The sequence below is a fragment of the Lemur catta genome, chromosome 12 (genome assembly GCF_020740605.2).
Source record: "Lemur catta isolate mLemCat1 chromosome 12, mLemCat1.pri, whole genome shotgun sequence".
Lineage (NCBI taxonomy): Eukaryota > Metazoa > Chordata > Mammalia > Primates > Lemuridae > Lemur > Lemur catta.
Window position 1 is genome coordinate 47,823,248 of NC_059139.1, and position 12,172 is coordinate 47,835,419.

A 12,172-nucleotide genomic window follows, 5' to 3' on the forward strand; every position below is an offset into this window, starting at 1 on the left:
TTAAATGTAACAGAAAATGAAAAGTTCATTAATATAGCTTCAGATTCTACATTACAACTGACTTTTAAGAAATTACCACTTGAGCTTTGGAGTGGTATCTAAGAATATCCAAAAATATCTTAAAGGCTCTTAAAATACTCTTGTTTATTCTAATTACATATTTGTATTTGTATTTATTTCATAAACTTCAACCAAGACAATATATATAAATATAAACAAATTGAATGCAGAAGCATATGAGAGAATTCAGGTGTCTTTTATGAAGCCAAATAGTAATGAGATTTTCAAAATGTAAAACAATGGCAGTCTTCCCACTATTCTTTATAAAATACAGTATTTTTCTCAAAAAATATTATTCATGTTCACAAGTAATGAGTTTACTATTGTTATTTTTAATGCATTAATACATATTTTTAGAATTTTTAAAAAAACAAAAAAACCTTATTTTCTTTATAAATAAAAACAAATACGCCGGGTGTGGTGGCTCACGCCTATAATCCTAACGACTCTGGGAGACTAAGGCGGGCGGACTGTTTGAGCTCAGGGGTTGGAGACCAGCCTGAGCAAGAGCAAGACACCATCTCTACTAAAAATAGAAAGAAACTATCTGGACAGCTAAAATTATATATATAGAAAAAAAATCAGCCGGGCATGGTGGTGCATGCCTGTAGTCCCAGCTACTCGGGAGGCTGAGGCAGAAGGATCGCTTAAGCCCAGGAGTTTGAGGTTGCTGTGAGCTTGACGCCACGGCACTCTAGCCCAGGCAACAGAGCGGGACTCTGTCTCAAAAAACAAACAAACAAATAAACAGACTAAGTGAATAGAAATGTTAGTCTGTCAGGTTTTAGTCTGAAATGTCGGTTCTTGGCATGCCCATGCCCGAAGAATGACCAGACACACCAAAGTTAGGCAAGCATGAAAATGAGGTTTGTTGAGAGAAAGACAGGATTATAGGGCAAGAGCAAGATACAGGTTTACATAGCAGGATACGCACGCCACAGATGAAAACCGGACTCAATGTCGCAGCAAAAGGAGGGCAAAAGGAAGGTTGCAAAAAAGGGACTTGGTTACGGTCTGCCTCTTGTTTTAAGTGCCTGGATTGGGACCTCCCTAGTGGCTCAAATGTCACCATAGAACCACTTTGATTGGACAGTTGCGAGTCACATGACCTGAACTTTAACTACACATGTGGGTTGTTCTAGTTCAATTTCATACTCTATGGTACCTGTGCTGCTTGGCCCATGGGCTAGAGAGTCCTCTGCGTTCTTACGCAGCTAGCCCACTAAGTTACGATTGGCAGATTTAGAGGGTATTCCCTCCTCCCCCAGGTATGGCAGTTGCTCAGGAGATTAGGGTGGAGCAGGACCAAGATGGAGGCCTGAGGCCCACCCTTGTCTTTCCTTCCAGGTGGGACAATTGCCCCAAGGCAACGGCACCCACCTTCATCCCTAGCCGATCTGGAATCCCTTGCTATCTACCTAACAAGTCCAGAAATAAATCCTTACATTTACAATCAATTTTTCACAACAGTGCCAAGACAATTCAATGGGGAAAAATCATCTTTTTAACAAATGATGCTGCGGCAGCTGGATATCCATATGTAAAAGTTACTATTATTATATAACGTCAGAATGTGAATTTACCTACATGTCTTTTCTTAGAAAATATTTCACTTGGATTCCAGCAGTTCTACTGCTTTTAAGAAATTGTTCAATTAGGTAATTATTCTTTGAGTTATTATATAATTTTAGAAAGTATACTTTTTTTAATCCAGCTGAGGGGAAAAACGTATTACTTACACTTTTCTTTATTTCCATTGGTATTATGCAAAAAGTCTCCATCAGAACGTGTTGTAGGAAAGTCATCTTCATCATCTTCTACGACTAAATAAAATATATTTAAAGAAATTAGGATGAAAAGGAGTAGAAATTAATCAGTTTATTCTTATGTTGTTCAACCGAGTTAATTTACTCAGGATTCTGTGAGTACATTATCTTACTCATCTTTGTTTTTTTCATTGTAATCAAGGTATGCTCAATAAATATATGCTGTGGCATGTCTTTAAATACATTATTTTAAAACTATATCCATTCTTATTTGTTTAAGGGAAGGTTATTGAGTTATGCATTACTTTACCCTTTAGTCTTCCTATCTCCTTCCTTGGGTCTGTTTCCTTCCTAATGCCACCCTTGGGGCTATTTCATAACTTTATGCAGTGGTCTAGAAGGGCTGAGCAGGATTGTGCAAGGAACCTTCCATGCAGAGGATACGTCAGATTGCCTCTGAGAGTTCTTAAATCTACTATTTCTGGATATGCAGGGAAAATATAATGACTTGCAGATGTGATATCAATTTTCATTCTTTTCAGTGTGTGTCTATGCCTGGACATCCCTTTTAACTTCTCAAATTCCTTGTGTTCTCCTTTTGCATACCTCTTTCTTCTAAGTACAGGGTGTCCCAAAAGTCACTATACATAGGGAAAATGGGAAATTATAGCTCAATGTACATTTACAAAATATACATTTTCCCTATGTATGGTGACTTTTGAGACACCCTGTACTATCCCTTTTTCTACTGCCTAACATACTTTAATCCTCTATACTATGTATTCCACTCAAAATGCAAATTTCTGAACCTCAGGCCCCAACCTTATTTGCTGTTTTTATCAAGCCTTTTGTGGCTTCTTTGTTTTATTATCTTTTGAGGAACTTCCTTTCTACGGACGGAATATTCATTCTAAACTAATATCTTACTTATTACCTGTATCTCTTTACCTCAGGAGTACCTTGGCTCTATAAGAAACATCTCATACATGTTAGCTCTCTCCTCTATGGATGTAGAGCCCAATTTGACACCTTATTCTGTCCCCTGAGTAAAAGGTAGGAATCACCAAGGAAAATACATTTATTCTGTACTGCCATTTTCTAATTACCAGACTATTTCACTTTTTCATCATGTGAAAATTTTGCTACTCATTTATAACAACTATTTCAAATCATAACCTATTATCTCACAGCTTATATTTATGTCTAACTAGCTGTGATATCAGATTCAATTGATATTTTTCTTTTCTACTTTCATCATTCCTACAGATTTCAGTATCAATACTGAAGCCTCTGTAGACACCTTAGTCCCAAAATTAACCACTTTCCCAGATTCTATGGATCTCCACGTCCTCTTCAATCATTTGCAAATATGGTCAATTCTAATTGGTCCTCTAATTGGTCTCCACGTCCTCTTCAATCATTTGCAAATATGGTCAATTAACATAGCACACTGCTCTGTTTTTAAATCAGTATAGGTTGAGTATCCCTAATATGAAAATCTGAAGTCTGAAACGCTCCAAAATCTAACACCTTTTGAGTGCCGACATGATGGTCAAAGGAAATGCCAGTTGGAGATTAAAGATGCTGAACCTGGTGCTCACTTCAGCAGCACATACACTAAAATTGGAACGATACAGAGAAGACTAGCATAGCCCCTGTGAAAAATAAATAAAATTTAAAAAATTAAAAAAAAGATGCTGAGCCTGTCAGTATAATATAAGTATAATACAAATATTCCCAAATCTGAAAAAATCTGAAATCCAAAACACTTCTGGTCCCAAGCATTTTAGAATAAGGGATAGTCAACCTGTACTGATCACCAAACAAGATCCTGACCTTGACTCAATACTACTCTGATTAACTGCTCTTAAATGCTACAGAGTGGCCTTTACTCAAAGTAGATACTAACGAGGTAAACACTTACATCATTAGTATCTACTTTCAGTTACTAAAGATTCACTTTCTTACTCTTAACTCTACGGTTACCTACTTCTATGTTTTCTTCATCATCCATGATACACATTCTGAATCTTGTAATTTCCAAGCAAGCCTACAAACTACTTGTTTCTAGATCACACAGCCAAGTCTGTCCCTATATCTTGAACTTTAGAGTTGCTAAAAAAGGCTCTATAAAAAAAGAGATTCATCCCATTAAAAAAAAAAGTTCATTTCTTATTCATTTCCTCTTAATCTGGTTAATAGAGATTATAATTTAAAAAAAAAACTGATTACCACTAAGGAGGGATTTTTGTGCAATACTGTTCTTCATGGAAGTCAATAATATAAAAGCCATGCTTACTATCAGTTGAAGTCATACAAGCAACTCTCTCTAAATTAATTTGCTGGCATAATCCCACAAAGATGACCTTCAAGTACATTTTAAGATCCTTACTTCCCAGAGTCTTTTCAAATTTCCCTACTTTTTTGCATCTTATCAATGAAAAATTAAAGCAGTCTGCTACCCTCTCCCTTTACTTCTACCTTTATGTACTCTTTCCTATAGCAAAAGATACTTCATTATATTTGTTCTAGATTTTATCTATTTTCACAATTTGAAGGATGTGTTTTCTTGGAAAACTCAAAAGCCCTCTATATACTATTTGATTTTCCATTTTTGCTGGTCTTTCCTTCTGCCTTCAAAAGGCTTGTTTATAATGTCGGCTTCTACTACTACTAGAAAGGTTATCTACATAACAAGGAACTTTTAAAGAATATAATCCTAAACTCTACTTCTTCTCCCAATCCCTCAATATTCTAATTCAGTAGGGCTAGGGTGAGGGTATGACGCAATTATTTCTTTATTTTAAAGCTTTCCCCAGGTGATTACAATAATAAACCAGATACACATTTTTTCACCACCCAAATATTTCTTAGCCACCAGCAAATTTAATCTTGCTTTCAAACTACCCCCTCACAATAACCTCCACCTCCAAACAGACGCAGAAAGCCTTTTTCAAAGGATAACTATCTTTTAATAAAAAAATCTATTTATTTCTATGGTTGGTCCCCATCTCTTCCTTGGCCTTTTGACCTCTATGCTATATCTGACATTGCGCATGCTTCCAGTGACATTTCTACTTGTTAAGAATGAAGATGGATCTCCCATCTTCTAATCATGACTCTATTTTATTTTATTTTAAATCAAATTTCCTTTTGCTCTTTAGCTGTAGGCATCCTTCCAGTCTCCTTCCTTAGATATTTGTCCTTCTACCCCATGGGAATTTATCCACTGTTATGAATCTAAACTATTATATGCTAATGAATCCCTAACTTATTTTCATATAACTTGTTAGTGTTACTAGCACTAGGCTCATACCTCCCATAGAATTTCTCCAAATAAATGTCTAATACTAAAACTCAACATATCTAAAAGGAGCTCCGTAAATAAGCTGTGCAAACATTCCTACTTAGCTTCTTTCTGTGCAGACTCTCATCTGCAAAACTGGTTTAATATTAATACCTACATAATAGCCTACTGTAAAATTACATCTATTGTAAAATTACATCAGATGATTATTTAACATAGTACATGGTAAATAATATATTATAAAATTAATCACGGTGACTTTCCTCCAATGGATTTCCTCTCTATTCTTCATGTTTGATCCAAAGGCTCCTTTACTGATGCTTAGATTACTACAATGGTTTACTACATAATTTTTTCCTTTCTTAAGTCTCTTGCCATTCTAATATATAATTATCTATAATGATTAATTTTCTTAAGATATTAATTTCAACTATGTCTTTGCCTAAATGGTAACTTTCCAAATTACAAATATGAAAATTAATTTTTACATTCAATTCCAACTGTTGTTGTTTTCAATATTCTTTACCTCATTCTATTAGCACCAAATGGGGATTTTTCAAACTTTTTGTTTGTTTGTTTTAGCCCAACACTCAATATGCAAAACTGATTAAAGTAAGATCTATTCTGGTTAAAAGAGTGGCCTTCCCCCAATGTAAAAATAACGAACAAAAAGAACTGATTGTGCATCCTTGAGGAAACTTTAAGGAACTCTTGGGTGTATCTGACATGGTTTGAAACCACCACCTTCATATAAATCCTCCATTTCAATCGGACTGGTCTCCCTTATCAACACTCAAATCTATTATGCTAAACTCTACCTTTGGATCTTGCACATTCCTGCTTTCCCTTACCCCTGCAACAATACAAATTAACCACATTAATAACAGCAGCTATTATTTATTGAGTTTTTGCTATTATGCACAGTGCTAACATATATATTATCATTTAATTCTCACAAACACATGTGCTAGATATAACATCCATTTTAAAGTTGAGGAAACAGAGGCTGAGAAATGTAAAACTATTTCAGGTCATTAACAATGAATAGAAGAGAAAGATTAGGAGGAACTTTACTTTTAATGTGGTATATATGTCTTATTTTTAAAATCAAACAGTATGTTTAGGTAAGAGGTAATGTCTACTACTTCTGCAATACCCAGAGTATCTAGACCTAAAGTGTTAATTAAATCTTACTGAAGCGTCTGTGGGAGTGGGTGATGGTGAGCGCTCAGGTAAGACTGACTTATTAGCAATTCTGATAAAACATTTTCTATAAAAATAGTGAACATCTAAAATAAAAGGAGAGGTTGGGATTATCATTTCAATGACAAACATAATGATGAACAGTGATTCTTAAAATACTTTAAGTCATAAACTTTGTTTTGATAATTTAATGAAAGTACATCCACAGAAATCCTCAGACTCAGGTCAGCAATTCTGATCTACCAAAGTAGGAATTATGGTCCTGGTCCTCATTTCACCTTTACCCAGCATGTATTCTTAAAAACATCAGTATTTTGTAAATAGGATTTGTAGGGAAGCCAGTTGTTATGGGCTGAATTATATCCTTCCCTCCCCCTGCCAAATTCTTATGTTAAATTCCTAACCCCTAGTACCTCGGAATGAAACTGTTATTTGGAGACAGAGTTTGTAAGAGGTGGTTAAGTTAAAATGAGGTCATTAAAGATGGGCTCTGATCTGATATGACTAGTGTCCTCATAAGGAGAGGAAATTCGGACACAGATACATACAGAGAGAAGATGATGGGAAAACACAGGGAGAAGATAGCCATTTATAAGCCAAGCAGAGAGGCTTGAAACAGATCTTTCTCTCATGGCCCTCAGAAGAAACCAACTCTGCTGACAGCCTAATCTCCGAACTGTGAGACAATACATTTATTTGTTGTTTAAGCCACCCAGTCTGTGGTACTTTGTTATGGCAGGCCTAGTAAACTAATATATTCATCTATACTGTTTCTATTTATTCAAACATCTAATAGAAAATATTCAGTTTAATGTCTAAAATTATTTTTCAAATCCTCTATACAACCTGGCTATCATTACATCCCAACTTCTACTTCTTCCATCATTTTTGTCCTTCAGATACTATACACTATTGGCGTGGGTCATTTAAAGATAAACAAGGAATTGTTTATATCCTGTTTTTGTTTAAAGGGCTATCTGCAAGCAAAAGAAAGCTAATGCATAATGTTTAATTTGATAAAAAGGGCATTTTTTTTGTTTTTTAAACAAAGCAGAGGTAGAAGTTCAACTGCCTTTTTTTTTTTGAGGAAAAAATTACACATTATAGAACCAAATACTTAAAGTGTATCAAATATAAAGAATTTTAAGCCTACTTAATTTAGACAAAATTAAGTACTTTAAGAGAAATATGGATTTCTGCTTCTGGTCGAGATGAAATAACAGGGACTTTCTAGCATGAAACTAAAAAACTGGATAAAATATCTGAAACAGAGGTTTTCAAGACACTGGCTATGGGGTAACAAAGGACAGTAATCCTGAGAGCCAGGAAACAAATAAAGCTCTATGATTGTTTCAGCTCATTGCCTTGGGAATTTCCAAGCTGTACAGTAAAGACAGGGAACCCCAGAGGAGCCTGTTAAAACTTCCTGAAATGAGGAGATGGAGGTGAGAACCCACAGAGACAAAGGAAACTAGAGTTCACAAGTACTGGAGAGGAGGGAGTTGTACAGAGAAAGGATGCTGGAGATTGGCAGAAGGTCTCCCTTGAGTATTCAGCAGAGTATTGATAGCATATGCAAGTAAGGGAACCATAAAGGTCAGGAAAAGGACCTTCTGAAAGGATTCCAGGGAACAGTATCCGAAGCTTACATGGGGGCATGGGTAAGTACCTGTTCCCACAGCATAGACTGGAAAACTTCATAATTCACAAGGTATTGGTTGGAGAACTCAGAAAAGTTCTGCCTCAGTAGGAGGTAAACTGGAAATACATTCTCGGAAGGTTCTGATACTACACATGAAGTGATATAATATTACTTGAATGTAGACTGTGGTAAGTTAAATATGGAAACTATAAACCCTAATGTAGCCACTAAGACAACAAAAATAAAAAGTTATGTTTAAGAAGCCAACAAAGGAGATAAAATTATAAAAAATACTTAATCCAAAAGAAGGCAGAAAAAAGGAACAAAGAGAAGATGAAAAGAATCTGAATGCAGATCAAACACATTTATTAAGATCAAGAAGTGAAACAATGTAAAGCAACCTAATTGAATTTAGTGCTATTTATTTATGCTGCTAGAGCAGTTCATTTTTGTCTTTAAAGTAAATTAAGAGAAAAACTGAAGAACAGATGTTGATATCTGCAGTATCTTTAGCACTAACAAAGGAAAATTAACTTTAAACCAAATGTTAAAAGTGAATTGAAGGTCATACCTACTTTCATTTAAATAAAAACTCACTAAAAACTATCTTTAAATGTGTATAAAATTGTTGATTTTCATTTCTGTTATTGATTTTTTTCCTCTACGAGAAAAAGGGCAGATTAAGGGAACGAGATAGAAAAAGTGAGGGAAGGGGAAACAAAGGGAGAGAGGGAAAAGGAGATCGATTGATTGATCCCAGATCTGGAGGACTTACCACCTCTAAAACTCATCATGGGGTAAATTTATATTTTATTATTTTAATTTTTATTATTATTTATCATAATGTGAAATGCTCCATATTACCAAGATAACAGATACCATTTTTTAATGGAATGAAGAGTTTCATTTAAAAGTCTTCAGTGGCATCTGCTACAGATAATCAGAAATGAATTAGTATGTGTTATTTAAGTACCCAAGTTACATGGACACTGAAATCTGTTATATTGGTGGTTCGCAGCAAAAGTGACTATAATTACCTTTATCACTTAAAGACATTACCCCTTAATATCAAGAGGCTTTAAATCCATTCATTCTCCAAGTAAAAATAGTGATAATAGCCTAATTAACCTTTATCCCTTTGAAGTTCATCCTTGGAGACAGCATCAGCACAGGCATCAAAGAACTTTTGTAGAGTATCAACTTGTCTACATAGGATGTCTCTAAAAGTTTCCATTTCAGCCAATTTCTCACGTAAACTGTGGCCTTTCTGCAAAACACAAAAAGGGGGGATGTAACTCAAGTAAAACGAAACTAGATTTTATTTGGTCCTATAGTATTTCATTATCTTTTAAGGTCTGTACCTTATCACTGAGGAAATAGGTTAAGGATATCTGCCAAGTTCAATGTAATATTCCCAGCAATGAGTTGAAATTGACTGATCTAGAGGCTTGATAGTAATAAGCCACTTATAAGTGATAACCTTATTTTTTATATGAAATAAGAAAGCAATAATAACAATTTGCTAATGCACCATTTAATGTTTTCAAATTAGACACTGTGAAGAACAACTATGAAAGACTTTGAAATGGGCGAAAATATTACCAGTGTCCTTTCAAAGTAATGGTGAGTGTCATCTATCAGACCCTTGGGAGAGTGTTATTTGATCATATAGAAGTTTTCCCCTTTCATTATATTTGAGCTATTTTACAACTCTTAGTAAAAAACTGAGTAATGTAAGTGATTCTTGTCCCTAGAGATGCAAAAGAACTTTGTCCAGTGCAGAGGCACTGATTACTAATCTATGGATATTGACCAGTTTTGCATATATTAACAAATCCATTTCAGTATTCTTCAGATTCTCCTTTGAACCAATTTTTAAATTTATATCTAATCTCAATTAATCAATGAAATAAAATCTTTGAATGTGTTCATTTCATATTTGTATGAGTCATTATTTTATACCTTAAAAGTTATTCTATAACAACTTCAAATAAATTCTATTGTAGAAAAGTTCTTTCAAAAAACTATCAAATATGTTCTGTTCACAACATCCAATATTAAACTCACTTATCTTAAAGCACTCATTTACCACAAACCTTGAATGAAGAGGTGGATGTTGCAGAATAGCCACTTGCTCCAGACACCAGTGATACCATTGAGCCATGTCGCCGCAAGCTGGATTCAGATCCATATCCAGATTCAGTCTAAAAAGAAAGTAAGTGACGTGAAAAAAATTTAAATAGAGAATACTTAAAGAGAAAACAAAAGGTTTCCTATAAATTAACAGGGTAATTATAACAATAACTCACAGTATGGATGCACACAAGAAATATAGTCAAGTCACTAACATAAGCAATGCCTTTCAATTCTTAATTGCCATTTAATTTAGAAGTTTATTGAACACCTACTACATGCTGGGGTAGTAGGCTGAAAGAACATTTAAAAATAGGAAAACTACCCAGAGTAGTCAAATTCTTGGAGAGACAGAAAGTAGAATAGTAGTTATCATGGGCTGGAGGAAGAAGAATGGGGAGTTAGTATTTAATGGGTACAAAGCTTCAGTTGGGGAAGATGAAAAAGTTCTGAAGATCTGAAGATGGATGGTGGTGACGGGTGAACAATATTGTGAAAGTACTTAATGGCACTGAACTGTACAATTAACAATAATTAAAATGGTAAATTTTATGTTATGTATACTTTACCATGATTTTAAAAAATGGATGGGACAAGGTATAAAAATAATAATAGGAAAATTTCTAGTACTACTTACTGATAAATCACTTGTACCAACACAGCTCAAATATCACTGCCTCAAGGAAGCCTTTCCTTTTTGTCTCTCTATTCTCAACCACTCTTAACATATTACGATTTATAGCATTTACCACTGAAATATAATAGTTTACATTTTGGAATTACTACTGGACTTGGATCTTTCTGAAAGAAGATTGTTGTCTTTTTCATTTTTGTAGCCATCTCAATAGTTCATGGCACAAAGAAAGTTACCAATTTTATCAGTCTGTTAAGTCATCATGCCATGGAAGATAAATGGACTTCTGGACGTGGGGGTATAATCAGACCAAGCACGGAGATAATACTTTGATCTTATTATGACAGAATTGACATTCTTCAGAGCACGAAGTTTATATTTCACCCTCTCTAATACAAATGCAGTGCTAATAACACAGACAAAGGAATTGAACATAGAAAAAAATAACTTCCAAGTGTCTGACGCCAGGTTATTTTGAATCTCTGATTGCTTTCTACTCTTACTTTTTTTTTTTTTTTTTTTTGAGACAGAGTCTCACTTTGTTGCCCGGGCTACAGTGAGTGCCGTGGCATCAGCCTAGCTCACAGCAACCTCAAACTCCTGGGCTTAAGTGATCCTACTGCCTCAGCCTCCCGAGTAGCTGGGACCACAGGCATGCACCACCATGCCTGGCTAATTTTTTCTATATATATTTTTAGTTGGCCAGATAATTTCTTTCTATTTTTAGTAGAGACAGGGTCTTGCTCTTGCTCAGGCTGGTCTTGAACTCCTGACCTCGAGCGATCCACCCGCCTCGGCCTCCCAGAGTGCTAGGATTACAGTCGTGAGCCACCACACCCAGCCCGCTTTCTACTCTTACTTTTTAAAGTACAGTGAATTAATATGTTTCTGTGAAAAAAATCAAGGCATCTGTATTACATCATTTGACAGCTTATCATACCTATAATGGCTTTACATAGGTACTTATATTTAATGGCTTTCTTTCATTTGAATGAGGGAAAACCCTAGGTTTCTCAAACATTAATTTTTTTTTAATACTTAAGAGGACAGTGCTCAAAACAAAATAGCAAAAAGCTATATTGTGCATAATTTTCATCCCAGTCACTAAACTCTTTAAGAGGCAAAATAATATTTAATTATTTTGGGCATCAAACCTATAGCAACAATTAAAAATTGTTTTAGGTTTATTTTCAAGATTAGGAATGGGAAACATCAAAATTATATACAATGTACTACGAAAAATATTTCCACTGATATTTTATGTCCTCTGTGCTCCAACTTCAACTGAAAATCTATTACATTTCCTATACAGCTGCTGGTTTACCTAATATTATTCTAATTGGAAAATATTCCTTTAGATATAAGAACACCAAGCTTCTATACTTATTTAATTAGTAAATAAAATTTCTGTGTTCTCATTTTTATGT

General features: G+C 34.7%; 1 protein-coding gene and 1 pseudogene across 2 annotated transcripts in view; one reads left to right on the forward strand and one right to left on the reverse strand.

The window, feature by feature from the left end:
* Positions 1–12,172, reverse strand: part of CERT1 (ceramide transporter 1) — a 95,354-nt gene that overhangs the window by 36,544 nt on the left and 46,638 nt on the right. For both annotated transcript variants that reach the window (XM_045566416.1, XM_045566415.1), the window contains exons 4-6: positions 10,075–10,182; positions 9,107–9,245; positions 1,800–1,883 (exon numbers count right to left, since the gene is read on the reverse strand). In XM_045566416.1, coding sequence (XP_045422372.1) covers positions 1,800–1,883; positions 9,107–9,245; positions 10,075–10,182 — 331 coding nt within the window. The remainder of the gene's footprint in view (positions 1–1,799; positions 1,884–9,106; positions 9,246–10,074; positions 10,183–12,172) is intronic.
* Positions 3,420–3,513, forward strand: LOC123648714 (annotated as a pseudogene).